This window comes from Symphodus melops (assembly GCF_947650265.1).
Source record: "Symphodus melops genome assembly, chromosome: 8".
NCBI classification, from domain to species: Eukaryota; Metazoa; Chordata; class Actinopteri; order Labriformes; family Labridae; genus Symphodus; species Symphodus melops.
The window spans coordinates 28,664,056-28,682,153 of NC_136698.1; the positions used below are offsets into that span (position 1 = coordinate 28,664,056).

At 49.2% G+C, this 18,098-nt stretch overlaps 3 protein-coding genes across 5 annotated transcripts in view; 1 reads left to right on the top strand and 2 right to left on the bottom strand.

Moving 5' to 3' along the window:
- Nucleotides 1–1,537: 1,537 nt before the first annotated feature.
- Nucleotides 1,538–7,802, bottom strand: gpx4a (glutathione peroxidase 4a). 3 transcript variants are annotated; one of them, XM_079349774.1, is made up of 7 exons: nt 7,738–7,802; nt 4,636–4,721; nt 4,402–4,546; nt 2,689–2,840; nt 2,583–2,607; nt 1,971–2,030; nt 1,538–1,875 (listed from the first exon to the last, which is right to left on the bottom strand). In XM_079349774.1, the coding sequence occupies exons 1-7, from the start codon at nt 7,777–7,779 to the stop codon at nt 1,837–1,839; spliced, it is 549 nt and encodes a 182-aa protein (XP_079205900.1). In that variant the 5' UTR covers nt 7,780–7,802; the 3' UTR covers nt 1,538–1,836. The 3 variants fall into 3 exon arrangements, with proteins under 3 accessions (XP_079205900.1, XP_079205898.1, XP_079205899.1); XM_079349772.1 differs by lacking the exon at nt 7,738–7,802 and adding an exon at nt 6,983–7,222; XM_079349773.1 differs by lacking the exon at nt 7,738–7,802 and adding an exon at nt 5,756–5,842.
- Nucleotides 7,428–12,407, top strand: polr2eb (RNA polymerase II, I and III subunit E, b). The gene is made up of 8 exons (XM_079349771.1): nt 7,428–7,635; nt 8,073–8,247; nt 8,335–8,450; nt 8,577–8,657; nt 8,729–8,787; nt 11,607–11,685; nt 11,886–11,958; nt 12,281–12,407. Exons 1-7 carry the CDS (start codon nt 7,579–7,581, stop codon nt 11,949–11,951), a joined length of 633 nt encoding a protein of 210 aa, XP_079205897.1. The 5' UTR covers nt 7,428–7,578; the 3' UTR covers nt 11,952–11,958; nt 12,281–12,407.
- A 1,104-nt stretch (nt 12,408–13,511) lies between these two features.
- LOC306827733 (rho GTPase-activating protein 45-like) overlaps nt 13,512–18,098 on the bottom strand; it is a 14,019-nt gene continuing 9,432 nt past the window's right edge. The window contains 10 exon segments of the mRNA XM_079349752.1: nt 13,512–14,100; nt 14,176–14,242; nt 15,191–15,416; nt 15,492–15,754; nt 15,997–16,134; nt 16,248–16,436; nt 16,507–16,670; nt 16,760–16,861; nt 16,944–17,024; nt 18,061–18,098. The exon segment at nt 18,061–18,098 is cut by the window's right edge and continues 84 nt beyond it. Of these exon segments, the coding sequence (XP_079205878.1) occupies nt 13,673–14,100; nt 14,176–14,242; nt 15,191–15,416; nt 15,492–15,754; nt 15,997–16,134; nt 16,248–16,436; nt 16,507–16,670; nt 16,760–16,861; nt 16,944–17,024; nt 18,061–18,098 (1,696 nt within the window). The 3' untranslated portion in view covers nt 13,512–13,672.

The following is an 18,098-nucleotide window of genomic DNA, read 5'->3' on the forward strand; positions in this document are numbered from 1 at the left end:
TAGCTCAGTGATTCCGTGCTAGCAGAGATGAGTCGGGACTTTGTGTCCGGGGAGGGGGCAGGATCAGAGACTGGGATGGATGTCAGTGAAGGTGAAGCAGGGAAACAAACACACAGGATGTGGTTTGGTGGATTTTTAAAGAAGAAGAGTGTTTTTACCCATGTCTGCGGCGTCCATCCCGTAGCTGACTCCAATGACCGTGTCCCCATCATCGGATGCTGCGGCCACAGACTGCGGGCTCCAGTCTCTGGCCTCCGACAGCCCGACCGCTCCCTCTGCTTCCATTCAGCCTCCCGGAGGAAAACCAGCCCAGACCCACGAAGGCTCAAGTGTTCGGAAGGAGGACTGTGTTGGCGAGGACGTAATCAAACGGAAGAATGTGTGATAGTTCTCCGTAAAGGTCCCTTCATCTGTGCGATGTGTCCTCACGACGGCGGCGCGCAGTCCGCCCCGCACAGGTCGACTGACTGCCCGGCTTCTTCTGTACCGCCGCTGCTGCCCGCTTTTATGCTGGAAGGTGTGGCTCCCTCTGCAGGACGCGGAGGGAACTGCATGATGTGAATCACATAACGTGCAGAGGTCAACTTCCATTGATTCAGTCTGAGTGGTCGCGTTGCATGAACATGGACTCAGTCTGGTGAGGTGCTCTAAACACGTGAGCATTTAGAAACTGAAACAAATAAATAAAGTGCTCTTCTCTCATAAAGCATTATATTATATTCAGGCTCCACAGGGAAAATAAGCTTTCCACAGGTTCTCTCTCTCTTTGGCTGTGCTCAGTGTTAGGGTCTGTCGTCTTTCAACCAATGAGGGGTTTGATCCTCAGCTCCTGCAGCCACATGTCCAATAAGTCCATGGGCCTTATATTAAAGGTCTTATATTCTGTAAAATCCTCTCCTCCATGTTCCTCTAACATGTGTCTCTATCTGTCTCCAAACCCCCCAATGATGAGAACAGTCCATCCTCTCCGTCTTCTGCCTGCTCCACTTATCAGAAAATGTGTGCTCAAACAGGCCGTCTGGAGATGTTCCCTTCATGACATCACAAAGGGCAGTAGCCCCTCCCCTTCATGACATCACAAAGGGCAGTAGCCCCTCCCCCAGGTGGGTGACACTCCCACAGCTAGGTGTTTGTTCTGCCCTCTGAGTCTGCCTTCTCACCGTAAACAATAGGACATGGAGCCAGAAAGCAGCGAGTACACCCGAGCCCTTCCAGAGAGGGGGCGTGGTCAGACACAGCTCATTTACATATTTAAAGCTACAGACACAGAAACAGCCTGTTCTGAGCAGGGCTGAAATAGAGGGGTTTATAGACATGATCAAATACAGGATCAGAGTGGATTTACAACAACACACTTCACACACATGATGAAGAGGAGCGAGGACACTGATTTCACCTGAAGAAGAGGAGGTCATGTGACCTTTATCTCCCTTGTTCCATCGTTTTCTGTCACTCAAACACATCTCCTCTGCATGCACACCCATGCAATATGATAACTAAATAAAATAGACAAGAAAGATCACAGACAAAAACACCATTACAACTCAATGTCAGTGCGTTTTATTTAAATTACTCCACACATTCATCTCCTACAAGGCGCTTTAATGGATCCTTCCTCCTTTTCTCTAGAGAACCAAACGGACACGAGCTTGAGGATCCTCCCAGGAGGTTTGCACGCCTTTTTCATCAGGTCTGCTCTGCCCGCCATGCGGGTTTATGAACAAACCGTCACTGATCTGGGGTTGGAAATCAAACTTGGTCTACTAGTGCTCGGAGAGGCAGAGAAAGGAGACAGCAGGGTGATGGAGTACCAGGAAGTGAGGCATCAATAAGCTGTTAGACGTCCAAATATTGGGGAAGATCCTTCTCAACCACCTGCAGAGGAAGCAACAGTAGAAGAAGAGATCAGCTGCCAGAACATTACACACATGTGCCACCACAGCAACATGTAAACATCCTGTGAGACTTACACTGGGATCATCCAGGGGTCCATATCTCTTCACCACCTGACCCTCTCTGTTGATCAAAAACTAGGACGGAACACATTCATTAAAACACAATCAACAAACAAATATTGTGTTTTACTTCCAGAATAAAGCACAGATTCTGCAGATAGGTGACATTAAAGGTCACAGATTACCCAGAATCCTCTCCTCCATGTTCCTCTAACATGTGTCTCTATCTGTCTACAAACCCCCCAACGATGAGAAAAGTCCATCCTCTCCGTCTTCTGCCTGCTCCACTTATCAGAAAATGTGTATTCAAACAGGCCGTCTGGAGATGTTCCCTTCATGACATCACAAAGGGCAGTAGCCCCTCCCCTTCATGACATCACAAAGGGCAGTAGCCCCTCCCCTTCATGACATCACAAAGGGCAGTAGCCCCTCCCCTTCATGACATCACAAAGGGCAGTCAGGTAGGACGGGCTCTCAAACCCTTTCTTGTCTATGTGTTGTGCAGCGTAACATGTTAAGGTGGGCGCAGAATGAGACTGATCTGTTTGAAGAGGAGGAGAACACGTGACCTTTAAAGTCAGCGCTATGAACCCTGGTCATATCGCAAATAAACAGATAAATATTTACCTTGGTGAAATTCCACTTGATGCTACTGCAGGGATGAAGAGAAAGCACATGTTAGTTTGTAAATGGTGGACTGTTGCTCCAGAGGTCAGACTCGATGGTCACTTACTTCCCCATGAAGCCTCTCCCGTTAGGCTGAACCTTCAGCCACTTCCACAGAGGATGAGCGCTGTCCCCGTTCACATCGATCTTACTGAACATGTCGAAGTGAGCGTTGTACGAGCCGGCAAACTGCTTAATCTGAGCCTCAGTGCCGGGCTCCTGCAAAGTAAAACACGGTGAGGGATGTAACGTGATTGGTCGACACATTGAGTTTGTACTCCTCCTGTGCGTCTTTTTAGTCTGTAAACAAACTGAACCTGCTGCTGAAGGTCGTCTGACTTATCATCATCCTCATACTGAGCTGCATGTGCATCTTTAATCATCACGACTTCACTTCTAACGTTAATGATTCTGTGTTTGAGTAGCTTCAGCTGATATTTTCAGGTTCACCATCACTGAGTTCAGTCTGATGACTTATCAGTAAAATCAGCTTCAGTCTGAAACACTTCATTTCAGGTACTGTCTCTTTAAGGCCCGCCTCCCCACATGCTCACTCTCCTCTGATTGGCCAGCCCTCAAGGTTCAAGGTTCTTTATTTGTCAAATATGCTCCATGTTAAACATACAGCACAGATGAAATTGCATTCCCCCCCCCCCCCCAGTGCAAACCTGCAGTGCATAAAAAGAGCACTAAAGAAAAACTAGCAATACTGTACAACAAATAACTTAACTAAAGACATTTGGACAACAAATAACTTAACTAAAGACATTTGGACAACAAATAACTTAACTAAAGACATTTGGACAACAAATAACTTAACTAAAGACATTTGGACAACAAATAACGAACAACAGACAATCGACAGACAAGGGCACTTGTGAGTGTTTCGCTTTGAGGTAGAATGTGGAGAAATTACTATGAGGTAGATAAATTACAGTATTAACAATATAGACAGAGTGCAGATTAAAAATACAACGTTATTGTTGTAGCTGTTTGCAGCTGCAGAGACATAGGGCTGCACAGTGTGTGTGAAACGATGGTTAATGCTCCTGAAGGAGACACAAGGTCGTCTGATCCCGACCTCGCTTTAAGGACAACGCCGTGTATTCACGACATTACACTACCCACAATCATAGAGTGTCGCAGCAACGTCTCCGATTGGTTGAGCTGTCTGTTACCATGGCAATGCGTCCCGCCACGTATGCTAACAGATACAGTTCGCTAGCATGCTAACGAGTTAGTTAGCTAACAGTAAATGTAGTGATAACCTTTACAAGCTGCAGTGAATGTAGTTTATATAAAACACAAACTAGAAGCTATCACAACGACAAAAAGTGACTTTTAAGAAGGAATTATATCATTTGCAATGAATTGTGGGATGAGTAGTTCCTTGACTCTGGACAATAATCATGTACACGGTCTAATACCTTTACTTTTTTTCTGTTATGTAAAGCTGTTTTGTTGCTGAAGTAAATGTGCAAGAGTCACTGAAGAAATGGGTATTTATGTAACTTGACTCATCTTTTAGGCCACTGGGGGGCAGCACTACAAGCTTTAGCCTGTAAATGGACATAGTACAGAGCTGACACGGTGAACATGTAAACTAGTCGTCACTCTTCAGCTCAGACTTGGTCTCCACCTCTGAGCTCTTGTCTCAGTGAAGCCAAAGAAGTGAAGTCTAATCTTAATCAGTCAAACAAATCTGAAGTCTGTTAGAGTCAAACTTTGATGCATCAGCTCGCCGTCGTGGTCTTCAATGAAAACCTCCCGTGGTCCTTACCTGGTTCCCAAACTGGTTCGAAGGGAAGGCGAGGATGCGTAAACCTCTCTCAGCGTACTTGGCGTGCATTTCCGCAAACTGAGAGTAGTTCACCGGGGTCTTACCTCATTTAGAGGCGACGTTGGTGATGATGACAACATTTCCCCTGAAAACAAAACAAAGACACAAACATCAGAATGTTTGAGCGACAGCACGTGAAGGTTTTTATGAAGGGAGAGTAACGAATGAACGTACCTGTACTTTTCCAGGGAGACCACGTTTCCATCGATGTCGGTGGCAGAGAAGTCGTATATCGACGTGGCCGTCTCTGTCGGAGCAGACTGCGGGAACACAGAAGGTGACAAAGACATCAGACTGATGGTGGTGCTGTTCTATGTTAAAGATACAGCACTCTGCCACTAGAGGGCTCTCAATCAATACTACAATAACAGAGGATGGGAGTTACGCCCCAGTATACATGTCATCATCCTTGTGTTTCCTGTCTTTAATCGGAGCGTCCTCAGACATTAACAACATGCATGTAACCACAGGGGGCAGCGACCGCCACCACCATCTTTGTTTACATCACAGCGTACTAATCCAGACTGGTTAAAGCGCTGCTCCCTCGAGAGGAATCCTCCGGTAACACGTGTCGTAAAGGTCGAGGAGGAGAACCTTTCACGCCGCAGCGGCACGGCTCCACGTACGCGTGATTCAGGATCCGATCCTGTTTACAACGTCGAGTCAACCCGGCAGGACTTTTATAACGAGAAGAAAATATGTACGCAATAATCCATATCCAGAAAAATGTTTTTGAACTTTGAGCCTCAGAAACACAAATGTACGAGTTGTACTTTTGATCATAGAAGGAGCAGTCTGAGCGTCGTCATGGAGACGATCTGTGGACACACAGTTCAGTCTGAGCGTCGTCATGGAGACGATCTGTGGACATACAGTTCAGTCTGAGCGTCGTCATGGAGACGATCTGTGACCATACAGTTCAGTCTGAGCGTCGTCATGGAGACGATCTGTGAACATACAGTTCAGTCTGAGCGTCGTCATGGAGACGATCTGTGGACATACAGTTGAGCTGGGAATGTTTAAAGTGACCAATCATCTTTCTGGATCATTTTCATTTATTGATTTTTTTTTAAGTGAAAATAAAAATGTAAATGAATAACAAAGCAAACAACAGTGGCAGCACGCTGTTCTTTCTGTTAGCTGGTAAATGAATCCAAGAACACGCTGAGCAGCAGAACAACAAAAACATGGTCCAGATTAGATCTGAAAAGTCAAACATGTTCACACGTCTCCACACAGATCATCAACCGAGGATGGATCCAGAAACCTTCTACTTCAGAGTCATGTTTCTTACCATGGTCTGCAGCAGCACAGAGAACAGCACAGCTATCAGCAGCATGATGGACCCTCACTCAGCTCCTCTGAAGGAGACCAGATCACACGCGCTGCTCCACAGCTCATATAAAGGGCTGAACCATGTGACAGGCTGCACTCCTCCTATAGGTCGCTCTCCTCTGCTGACTAACTAATCCACATCTGTCCTGCAGTCCACAGTCCACAGCACTGTCACACACTCCTGAGAGTGGACGCCTTATGAAAGCAGGGGGGGGGGGGGGGCCTCCATGTGGCAGGGGAAAGGGCGACAGTCTGAAGAAATCAACATGTTACGTAAGGGACTAAACACCTGAATGAAAAACAAACGTCAGCAGATCAAACCTCAGTGTGACCTGAAAATCTCCGTCTGAGCTGAGAGTGATCTCGCTCTGAACAACAGAGCTGTTGTTTCCAGCTCGGACCAATAAGAGAGCAGATCTCTGACTGAACCCTTTATCAGCTCCCCTGACCGCTGTCAACCATCCACATCTTAGTTTTCAGAAACATCAGATGAATGTACACAGAGCTCCCCCAGCCTTCACCCCCCCCCCCCCCCCCCCGCTTGGTGTGGAGCTACGTAAAGACTGACGGATGAAGAGAATGACCACCACCGAGCGTGAAGGTGTTCCTGGACCTCAAAGACAGTGACCTCTGACCTGTTGGCAGGTTTAGACCAGGGTCAGATGGATGAATCCTCCGGCTGATAACATGCTATCAGTATCATGCAGATATCACTCGATTCATTGAGCAGTCAAATATCACTTCAGCTTGAGATTGAATTAGACTAGCAGCTGTCTGTGACCAGCAGGGGGCGCTGTGTGGAATAAAACAATCCTCAGAGTGATTCACCTCCTTTCTATCTTTTCTTTTATCACGACACTCTCTCAGTCAGGCCTGCTGTCTGACACACCTGATGTGACCTCAGTGACCTCTCTGTGACCTCCAGCCTGGCTGTCATTAAACATCAGCTGATCAGAGACAGGCTGTGATGATGGGAGGAGACAGGTGCTCAGGTGTGTTCTGTCATCAAGAAGAAGAAGAAACATTTCAGCAGAACAGAGGACAGGACCCTCAGCAGGGTCTTTCAGGGGGAGATCCTGGACTCCAGATCTACAGGTAGATCAGGTGGAAACCAGCACATGACTAAGCTGCACGTGCTTACCCATCAACAGAAACCAGGATCAGATCTGGACCATGTGTACATTACCGTGGAGGATAAGACCGAGTATAGGACCAGAACCAGGACTGCACAGCTCCCCACAGCTCCCAGACTCAGGAGGACGAGTACGGGCCTCATGTTAGTACAGAGACCCCCCTTTAGATTCAGGTCTTCACATCAAGCTGCAGGATCCACCAAACATATCTATTCATGTATATCTATGATCTCCACCATGCAGCTTGTTGTTGTTCTTCGGTCTTCTTCTTCGTCGCTTGGATTTCCGGTAGCTTGAAGGCAGCCAATGCGGCCCGCTGCTGCCCCCTACAGGTGGTGAACAGTTCTCCCCATCACATGCAGCGAACACTGAATACACAGAGAACCAGCTGCTGTCCTTCACCTCCTTCATCACACATATATATATATACACATCCCTTCTTATTATTATAAATATTATACATATATATATCATGTTATATAAACATTTATCTATGGCTCCACCCACCCGCCCCTTCTGTGATACGTCATTAGTGTGCGACGCTACATGGAAACGTGTGTCGCTCTGCGTCGTTGTGTACAGTCGAAGAATCGGTAAATAAAGTAAATTAATTAAGATATATAATTATATATAAGACAGCAGAGACGACATGGACGATGAAGAGGAGACATACAGGCTGTGGAAGATCCGGAAGACCATCATGCAGGTCAGTCTACTCAGCCTTTGGTTTGTTAGCTTAGCATGTAGCCTCCAACTGAAGCAGAAACATCTAGAACAATAAAGTCTCAATAAAGTTAACAACATGTACCTGCAGCTGAATCCTGTGTGTTAAACTATAATAAAGACACATTAACACCGTCAGTCAGCCAATAGGAAAGCTCCTGGAAACCTGACCAGGAAACCCCTGATCTAGAACAATAAAGACTGAATAAGCAGAACACCAGCGAGTAGACTCTCACATGGAGGTTGCTATAGTAACGACTCACATGGAGGTTGCTATGGTAACGCCTTCTTCTGACTTGACGGTGTGATGGCGATCCTCTGCCTAAATGAAGTTACCATGCTCTTGCTTGAGATCTTACAGGTTGCTCCTTTAAACACGACGGTTCGTAACGCGCTCTCTTTGTCTCACCTGTACCTCAGCTGTGCCACGACAGAGGCTACCTGGTGACCCAGGACGAGTTGGACCAGACTCTGGACGAATTCAAGAGTCAGTTTGGAGACAAGCCCAGCGAAGGTCGTCCCAGACGCACAGACCTGACCGTGTTGGTGGCGCACAACGACGACCCCACGGACCAGATGTTTGTTTTCTTTCCTGGTAGGTCGACAGGTCTGATCCAGGGTCAGAGGTTACCTTGATCAGCTGGTTGACTAACGCAGGTGTATGATGTCATTGTCTGGTCAGAGGAGCCCAAGGTGGGAATCAAGACGATTAAGATGTACTGTCAGAGGATGCAGGAGGAGAACATCACACGAGCCATCATCGTTGTTCAGATGGGCATGACGCCGTCGGCCAAACAGGTGAGCTCCTCCTCTCACAAAGACACATACACACATGTGACAGTAACATGCTGCTCGCTATAATATCTCATATTAAACTATAAAATGAGTCTTTATAGATGTAATCATGTCAAAGTCTCCTTCCAGTCTCTCGTCGACATGGCGCCCAAGTACATCCTGGAACAGTTCCTCCAGCAGGAACTGCTGATCAACATCACGGAGCACGAGGTAACTCACATTCAAAATCAGGTTATTAAACCTCCCACGCTGTTCTGATCCAATCATTGTCCCTCCTGCAGCTGGTTCCAGAGCACATCGTCATGACCAAAGAGGAAGTGACCGAACTGCTGGCCAGATAGTATCCTTACACGCCGCGCTCTTCTTCTCTACTGTCCGTAAATTTAACTAACTTTGACCTCACTTTGGGATCCCTAAACACTTCCTGTTTCTATGTCCTAACCTTGACTCTATGAGAAGCTGCTTACTTTATTTCAAAGTAAAAGCGCAGAGCAAATAAAATACTCTCATCTCAAAGTGATCGAGCTAAAAAGCCTCTGCATGTTTCTAATAAGCTCCAGCAGCAGAAAGCTGCTCAAACTAGGATCAATGTTGGAGATGAAACATGGAGAGAGGTTAGAACGCAGAAAGCTTTACAGACCCATGCAGAGCTGGCTAAACACTGAAGCTACAGTGTCCACCACATGCAGAGCTGGCTAAACACTGAAGCTACAGTGTCCACCACATGCAGAGCTGGCTAAACACTGAAGCTACAGTGTCCACCACATGCAGAGCTGGCTAAACACTGAAGCTACAGTGTCCACCACATGCAGAGCTGGCTAAACACTGAAGCTACAGTGTCCACCACATGCAGAGCTGGCTAAACACTGAAGCTACAGTGTCCACCACATGCAGAGCTGGCTAAACACTGAATCTACAGTGTCCACCACATGCAGAGCTGGTTAAACACTGAAGCTTCAGTGTCCACTACATGCAGAGCTGGCTAAACACTGAAGCTTCAGTGTCTCTACATGCAGAGCTGGCTAAACACTGATTCTACAGTGTCCACCACATGCAGAGCTGGCTAAACACTGAAGCTACAGTGTCCACCACATGCAGAGCTGGCTAAACACTGAAGCTACAGTGTCCACCACATGCAGAGCTGGCTAAACACTGAAGCTACAGTGTCCACCACATGCAGAGCTGGCTAAACACTGAAGCTACAGTGTCCACCACATGCAGAGCTGGCTAAACACTGAAGCTACAGTGTCCACCACATGCAGAGCTGGCTAAACACTGAAGCTACAGTGTCCACCACATGCAGAGCTGGTTAAACACTGAAGCTTCAGTGTCCACCACATGCAGAGCTGGCTAAACACTGAAGCTTCAGTGTCTCTACATGCAGAGCTGGCTAAACACTGATTCTACAGTGTCCACCACATGCAGAGCTGGCTAAACACTGAATCTACAGTGTCCACCACATGCAGAGCTGGTTAAACACTGAAGCTTCAGTGTCTCTACATGCAGAGCTGGCTAAACACTGAAGCTACAGTGTCCACCACATACAGAGCTGGCTAAACACTGAATCTACAGTGTCTACCACATGCAGAGCTGGCTAAACACTGAAGCTACAGTGTCTCTACATGCAGAGCTGGCTAAACACTGAAGCTACAGTGTCTCTACATGCAGAGCTGGCTAAACACTGAATCTACAGTGTCCACCACATGCAGAGCTGGCTAAACACTGAAGCTACAGTGTCCATCACATGCAGAGCTGGCTAAACACTGAAGCTACAGTGGCCACCACATGCAGAGCTGGCTAAACACTGAAGCTACAGTGGCCACCACATGCAGAGCTGGCTAAACACTGAAGCTACAGTGTCCATCACATGCAGAGCTGGCTAAACACTGAAGCTACAGTGTCCACCACATGCAGAGCTGGCTAAACACTGAAGCTACAGTGGCCACCACATGCAGAGCTGGCTAAACACTGAAGCTACAGTGTCCATCACATGCAGAGCTGGCTAAACACTGAAGCTACAGTGTCCATCACATGCAGAGCTGGCTAAACACTGAAGCTACAGTGTCCATCACATGCAGAGCTGGCTAAACACTGAAGCTACAGCGTCCATCACATGCAGAGCTGGCTAAACACTGAAGCTACAGTGTCCATCACATGCAGAGCTGGCTAAACACTGAAGCTACAGTGGCCACCACATGCAGAGCTGGCTAAACACTGAAGCTACAGTGGCCACCACATGCAGAGCTGGCTAAACACTGAAGCTACAGTGTCCATCACATGCAGAGCTGGCTAAACACTGAAGCTACAGTGTCCACCACATGCAGAGCTGGCTAAACACTGAAGCTACAGTGGCCACCACATGCAGAGCTGGCTAAACACTGAAGCTACAGTGTCCATCACATGCAGAGCTGGCTAAACACTGAAGCTACAGTGTCCATCACATGCAGAGCTGGCTAAACACTGAAGCTACAGTGTCCACCACATGCAGAGCTGGCTAAACACTGAAGCTTCAGTGTCTCTACATGCAGAGCTGGCTAAACACTGAAGCTACAGTGTCCACCACATGCAGAGCTGGCTAAACACTGAATCTACAGTGTCCACCACATGCAGAGCTGGCTAAACACTGAAGCTACAGTGTCTCTACATGCAGAGCTGGCTAAACACTGAAGCTACAGTGTCTCTACATGCAGAGCTGGCTAAACACTGAAGCTACAGTGTCCATCACATGCAGAGCTGGCTAAACACTGAAGCTACAGTGTCCATCACATGCAGAGCTGGCTAAACACTGAAGCTACAGTGGCCACCACATGCAGAGCTGGCTAAACACTGAAGCTACAGTGTCCACCACATGCAGAGCTGGCTAAACACTGAAGCTACAGTGTCCACCATTAGAGTTTAGACTGCAGTACTCATTTTAAACACTAGGGGGCAGAGCTACAGACTGCTCCTATGAGACAACACAAACATTCAAAATAAAAGCCCAACCATTTTTAATTTTAAACATGAAAAAATTGAATTTTAAACATTTGATAAAAACATGATTATTATCTATTAATGAGATTTTATAAATGTAATGACTTAATAAGGATCTTATTTTGTTAAGTAACAGCTTTGACCTCACGCTTCACGTTAAGCTTCCTCAACATGTTCACCTCTCAGTAAGTTAAAGGAAAGTCAGTTACCGAGGATCCAGGCTGGAGACCCTGTGGCTCGTTACTTCGGCTTGAAAAGAGGACAGGTGAGGCCGAAGAGATAGATAGATAGATACTTTATTGATCCCGAGGGAAATTCAGAAGAGGTTCTTGTTCGTGGTCACGGGGGCTACAGACAGTACCAGCTGTCATTGATTATCATTGGAACCGTTGCCATGGTGACGCTTGAATGAACCTCTGTTCGTATGTAAACAGAAATGTCGAGTTAATAATTGAACCCTTTCAGGTAGTAAAGATCATCAGACCGAGTGAGACAGCTGGGCGGTACATCACCTACAGACTGGTGCAGTGACACACAGGTGAGTGATCCAGCTCACGCTCAAGTCCAAGCTTGATCCAAAGTCCCCCCCCCCTCCTCCCAAAGGCTTCTCCAGGTCTACGGCAGCAGGTGGGCGGAGCTAGAAATGTAAGCCTCGGGGGATGATAAGCATGTTTTAAAACTGAGGGTCTCTCCTGGTTTGGATGTGCACCATTTCATCAAAGGGGGGTCTTCAGGGTCCAGTTCTCCTTGGATGAAGTTTGGAGCGTGTAGACATTCTGATGTTTGGTTTCGGGACATTTTAAACCCTAAGGTCACTGAAGCGAGCCTGGTCTGTGTGTTCACACGTGTTCTTGTCTCAGCATGCAGGTGGACGGCGGACTGGAGCAGAAGGTCTCACATCTCGTCCCCATCATTGTGGATTCTTTTCATTCGTGGTTTTTCTTCTTTGTAACGACAGATTTTGTAAAATAAACTATTCAAAAAGGTCTCAGTGTGTCCATGTTTATGTTGCACAACACGTAGATCCTGCCATGATGTGCAAATATCACTCTCTCTCACACACACACACACACACACACACACACACACACACACACACACACACACACACACACACACACACACACACACACACACACACACACACACACACACACACACACACACACACACACACACACACACACACACACACACACACACACACACACACACACACACACACACACACACACACACGATGCTTACCTTCTTTTTCTTTCTAAAGGCCATGGTGACGCTGAAACGTTCAGAACTCTTCTGCTTTACAGAGAATCACCACAAACAGGAAGCTGAATACTGTACATGGTTGTTAATGCAGAAGGGGCGGGACTTAATGGTAGCTGTTGATTGGACCTGTACAGGTGTAGTCTTCTGACCACTCAAAGCACTTATACACGGCAGATCACACCTACACATTCACACACTGATGGTAGAGGCTGCTGCAGAGTAAAGAGTCCATCAGTATTAACTCATCCATTCATACACATTCACACACTGATGGTAGAGGCTGCTGCAGAGTAAAGAGTCCATCAGTATTAACTCATCCATTCATATGGATGAGTTAATACTGCTGCAGCCTCTACCATGGTTCACACACTGATGAGGCAGAGGGAGAAACTGGCCTTTGAGGTGGAAAGACGACTCTACCACTGAGCCACAGCTGGTTCGTGTGTGTGTGTGTGTAGGTGTGTGTGTGTGTAGGTGTGTGTGTGTGTGTGTGTAGGTGTGTGTGTGTGTGTAGGTGTGTGTGTGTGTAGGTGTGTGTGTGTAGGTGTGTGTGTGTGTGTAGGTGTGTGTGTGTGTAGGTGTGTGTGTGTGTAGGTGTGTGTGTAGGTGTGTGTGTGTGTAGGTGTGTGTGTGTGTGTGTGTGTGTGTGTGTGTGTGTGTGTGTGTGTGTCTCTTCTCTGTTTGTTCCTCGTCGTCTTTGTTCTGAATCATTTGATGAGTAAATAGAAACCTTGAGCGTCTTTTAGACTTTGGAGCTGATAAACACGCAGACTCTCAGATGGCTGATAAAATGCTTTAATAATAAAAATGCTTTAATAATAAAATGCTTTAATAATAAAAATGCTTTAATAATAAAATGTTTATAAACAAGGCGATACAGACGACGTAAACACGGCTAAAGTTATTATTAAAGGTTTAGAAAGACGAGCAGCAGCACTTTAAATGAAAGCAGTAAAAAGTGGAAGCAAACACAGATCGACTCCTCAGACAAACTCGGGTTCTTTGTCCCGGCTCCGGCTCAGCGGTAACTTCTTTCCACGCAGGCGTGACAGCGAGAGCGCCGACGGGCTGAAGACGGACGGGAAGTTGTTGTTGGACTGGTTGATGTTGAACTCTGCCATGGAGACGCACAGCGCCGTCTCTGCGCCCGGGTCGTCGTCTGGCGGCCCGTTGTCTGGCGGTGACGGGGGCTCTGCCGGCTCAGGGGGGTCCAGGTCTTGTTCCGGGTCAGTGAGCGTTGCAGACTGACTGGACAGGTCCAGACTGTCCCTGTAGCTCAGCGGCTCGTCCTCCACGCTCATCTCGCTCTGCTGCTTCACCAGCAGGCCGGACCGAGTCGTCCTCTGGACGCTCTCGTCCAGCTCCGAGTCCGAGAGCTGCTCACTGGAGCCCAACGAGCCTAAAGAGCTCTCTGCATGCAGAGAGAGGCCGGTGTTCACGTGTGCATGGGAACATACATGACTACAAACCTTTACATGACACTTACCACATCCCTCCTCTGCTTTACTCTGCTCCTCTCCATCAGCTCCTCGCTCCTTCTCTGCAGTTTCCTCCTGTGCCAGCAGGGGGACACGAGAACAACGAGTTACAGGACAAACCCAACTTTATTTGTTCAGTCAAATTAAACAGAAACGCTGCGATGAGACAAACGATTATTCAAATACATCAAAGTGTGATGAACAGTTAAATTACGAGCTGCTTCTCTTTCACAAGGAATGAAACTACCGTAAATTCCGGACTATAAGCCGCTACTTTTTGTCACGGTTTTTAACACTGCGGCTTTTAAAACGATGCGGCTTATTTATGGATTTTTTATGGGGGACAATGAGCTTCTGTCGCAAAAACATTTGACTTCGTCACGTCGGATCTTAATATCAGTCATTTTGCGCTTCATGCACGCACCCTCATCATGGAAAACACACGGAGAAATACATATGATGCAGCTTTCAAGTTAAAGGCGATCGAGCTGGCTGTCAAAGAAGCTAACAGAGCTGCTGCACGTTAAGATGACACTGACAGCGACAACAGAGACTGAGGAAGTGAGTAATGAAGTCATTCTGAGGCAGTGAATGGATGGACTTTCATCAGCCGTGTTACAGACACTGATAAAGGATTTACAGTTAGTAGGCTTCATATTTGTGGATGTTACCAGTAGTACATATTTCATTAAAAGTTAAACATAATGTCTTTGTGTCCCGTCTGTCTGTGTAAATAGCTCTTGTTATAGCGTGGACACCTGCGGCTTATAATCAAGTGCAGCTTATATATGTACTAATACATTATTTTACCTATTTTTAGCCGGTGCGGCTTATATCCAGGTGCGCTCAATAGTCCGGAATTTACGGTATGTTGAAATGTTTAGACTGCAGTACCCATCCCAACCACCAGGGGTCAGAGTTACATACTAAGCATCATAAAAACTGCGGGGGTCGCTGATGTTTCCCAGACGAGCTCCCCTCTGACCACACGGCGAGCGTGTCCGCACGGCGAGCGAGGCCTACCTGCGGCGTGGACGACACGGAGCGGCTGCTTTTGTGAGTCTTGGATTGGAAGATGTGTGAGTAGAAGACGATCATGGCCTCCACGATGCGGGCCTGGTGGGGGTAGTCCACCAGAGACGAGAGGGATATGGTGGCCCCGGTGGGACGAGGACGCATCAGGGAGGGACCGAACACGATACCCAGATTACTGGGACTCATCTTGTTGTCTTCCTCCAGCTCGGAGATCCTGCATGAAGAGACTCAAGGTTACCGACTGAAGGAGCAGAACGCCCTCGTTCATGTTCTCATCCTGAATAATGACCTGCGCAGGTGGCGAATGATGTAGCGCAGGGTGCACATGTTGGCCTTGGGCAGCTCCTTCAGAAGCTCCTTCAGCTTGTCCACCAGGACCAGGACCTCTGGGTTGGTGTCAGGACCCAGATCCACCAGCTCCGGGCCCTTGCCGGCTCCTGGACCGTGGCTGCTGGACTCCTCACACACACTCGAGTCTTCACCCTGCAGACTCTCCTTGGCCAGACCCATCAGACTGTTGTACAGGCGGAACAGCATGATGGGCTCGGGCAGCTGGGGACGGAGGAGAAGACAGGGTTAGAGGGGGCGGAGCCAGAGGACGCTCACGCCTCGACTGAAGTACAAACTGCTCTGCAGCCACACGCCGTCTCGTCCTGCTCAGACATGTTTTAGTTTTTCATCAGCAGAACGAAGAAGAAGAAGAAGAAGAACGATGGCGCTGACCCGTGTGACAGCAAAGCTTCAGTTCTGAGTCTTCACACACACGTGTGCGTGCTGCTGGCGTGCGGCCGTACCTGTCTCAGGTAAAGCTTGAGGACGTTGCTGATGTCATGAGGCGAACACTGCGACAGCTCCACCAGCTCCTTCCCGTTCTCGAAGGCCTGACACAGCTTCTCCACGCGAGTCTTCACGCCGTTCACCCTGTAGATGCCCTGCGAGGAGAACAGCGTCAGCACTTCCTGTCAGCGAGCGTCTCACAGCACTTCCTGTCAGCGAGCGTCTCACAGCACTTCCTGTCAGCGAGCGTCTCACAGCACATCCTCACCTTCATCCTGAGCGCCCGCCTCTCGATCTCAGAGATGCACTTGGTGACGATGAAGGGAACGCTGTCGCTCGCACAGCTCGCCACCTGAGAGAAGTCCCTGCCGAACAGCTGCAGGCGGCCCTGCAGCTTCTTATGACCACACTGGATGGCGAGCGTCTCCAGACAGCGTTTGTGACACGCCAGGAAACACTGAGGACAGAGGAAAGGGTTTAGCCCCGCCCCCTTCCTGAGCCGTGAACCTGCAGGTCAGGAGACTCACCTCTTCACACTCGGCTCCCTGGAAGTAAACGTAGCTGTCGCACTCGCGGCACTTGGACGGCGTCCGCAGCTTCCTCAGCCGGTGGGTCTGCGCCGCTTTAGACAGGCCGACGTTACGGAACGGTCGGGTGGAAACGACCACGTCAGGATCCATGCCGTTAACACCTGAACACAAAGCGCCACGTGAGCCACGGTAGGAAGCGGACTTACCGTGCGTGCAGATCAACACGTCTTCATCGAAGCGTCGCTCTTACTCGGAGCTTCAAACGAGCTGACGTTCCCGTCTTTGTCATCTGCGTCCTCATTGGACGACATCGTTCCAGTGGATGATGTTCGAGTGATCTTCCTGATGTCACCTGGAATACACGCACGGTTAGATATGTTCCCATGATGCCGTGCAGCTGAAGGAAACTTTGTGATGTCACAATGACTTCATACTTGAGCTGGCAGTGGGCGAGTCTGCGTCTCCTCCAACGCTGTCGTCACTCACCGTCGACCCCCACGACTTGTGTCCCTGTCCTGAGGGGACACGTGACAACCATCAGCAGGGCCCTCAGCAGGGCCCTCAGCAGCGCCCCCTTCAGCCTGCTGCTGTCACTGACCCAAGCCCTCAGCAGCGCCCCCTTCAGCCTGCTGCTGTCACTACCCCAAGCCCTCAGCAGCGCCCCCTTCAGCCTGCTGCTGTCACTACCCCAAGCCCTCAGCAGCGCCCCCTTCAGCTTGCTGCTGTCACTACCCCAAGCCCTCAGCAGCGCCCCCTTCAGCTTGCTGCTGTCACTACCCCAAGCCCTCAGCAGCGCCCCCTTCAGCCTGCTGCTGTCACTGACCCAAGCCCTCAGCAGCGCCCCCTTCAGCTTGCTGCTGTCACTACCCCAAGCCCTCAGCAGCGCCCCCTTCAGGCTGCTGCTGTCACTACCTCAAGCCCTCAGCAGCGCCCCCTTCAGGCTGCTGCTGTCACTACCCCAAGCCCTCAGCAGCGCCCCCTTCAGCCTGCTGCTGTCACTACCCCAAGCCCTCAGCAGCGCCCCCTTCAGCCTGCTGCTGTCACTACCCCAAGCCCTCAGCAGCGCCCCCTTCAGGCTGCTGCTGTCACTACCTCAAGCCCTCAGCAGCGCCCCCTTCAGCCTGCTGCTGTCACTACCCCAAGCCCTCAGCAGCGCCCCCTTCAGCCTGCTGCTGTCACTACCCCAAGCCCTCAGCAGCGCCCCCTTCAGCCTGCTGCTGTCACTACCCCAAGCCCTCAGCAGCGCCCCCTTCAGGCTGCTGCTGTCACTACCCCAAGCCCTCAGCAGCGCCCCCTTCAGCCTGCTGCTGTCACTACCCCAAGCCCTCAGCAGCGCCCCCTTCAGCTTGCTGCTGTCACTACCCCAAGCCCTCAGCAGCGCCCCCTTCAGCCTGCTGCTGTCACTACCCCAAGCCCTCAGCAGCGCCCCCTTCAGCCTGCTGCTGTCACTGACCCTCAGCACGTCGCCTCGGCGTTCTTCCCCTCGTCACTGTGTCTGCTCGTTCACCGTGCTGATGTCATTAACCCCGCCCACTTCACGTCTGCACTTACTCTTGCGATGAGCCTCGGCGTCTCGCTGCTCTGCAGCC

Bases quoted from the DNA above. Each gene is read 5' to 3' on its own strand.
- polr2eb (XM_079349771.1), top strand. From the start codon at position 7,579: ATGGACGATGAAGAGGAGACATACAGGCTGTGGAAGATCCGGAAGACC. The intron at 8,451-8,576 runs GTGAGCTCCTCC...GTCTCCTTCCAG, and splicing joins TGACGCCGTCGGCCAAACAG to TCTCTCGTCGACATGGCGCC. The intron at 11,686-11,885 runs GTGAGGCCGAAG...GAACCCTTTCAG, and splicing joins TCGGCTTGAAAAGAGGACAG to GTAGTAAAGATCATCAGACC.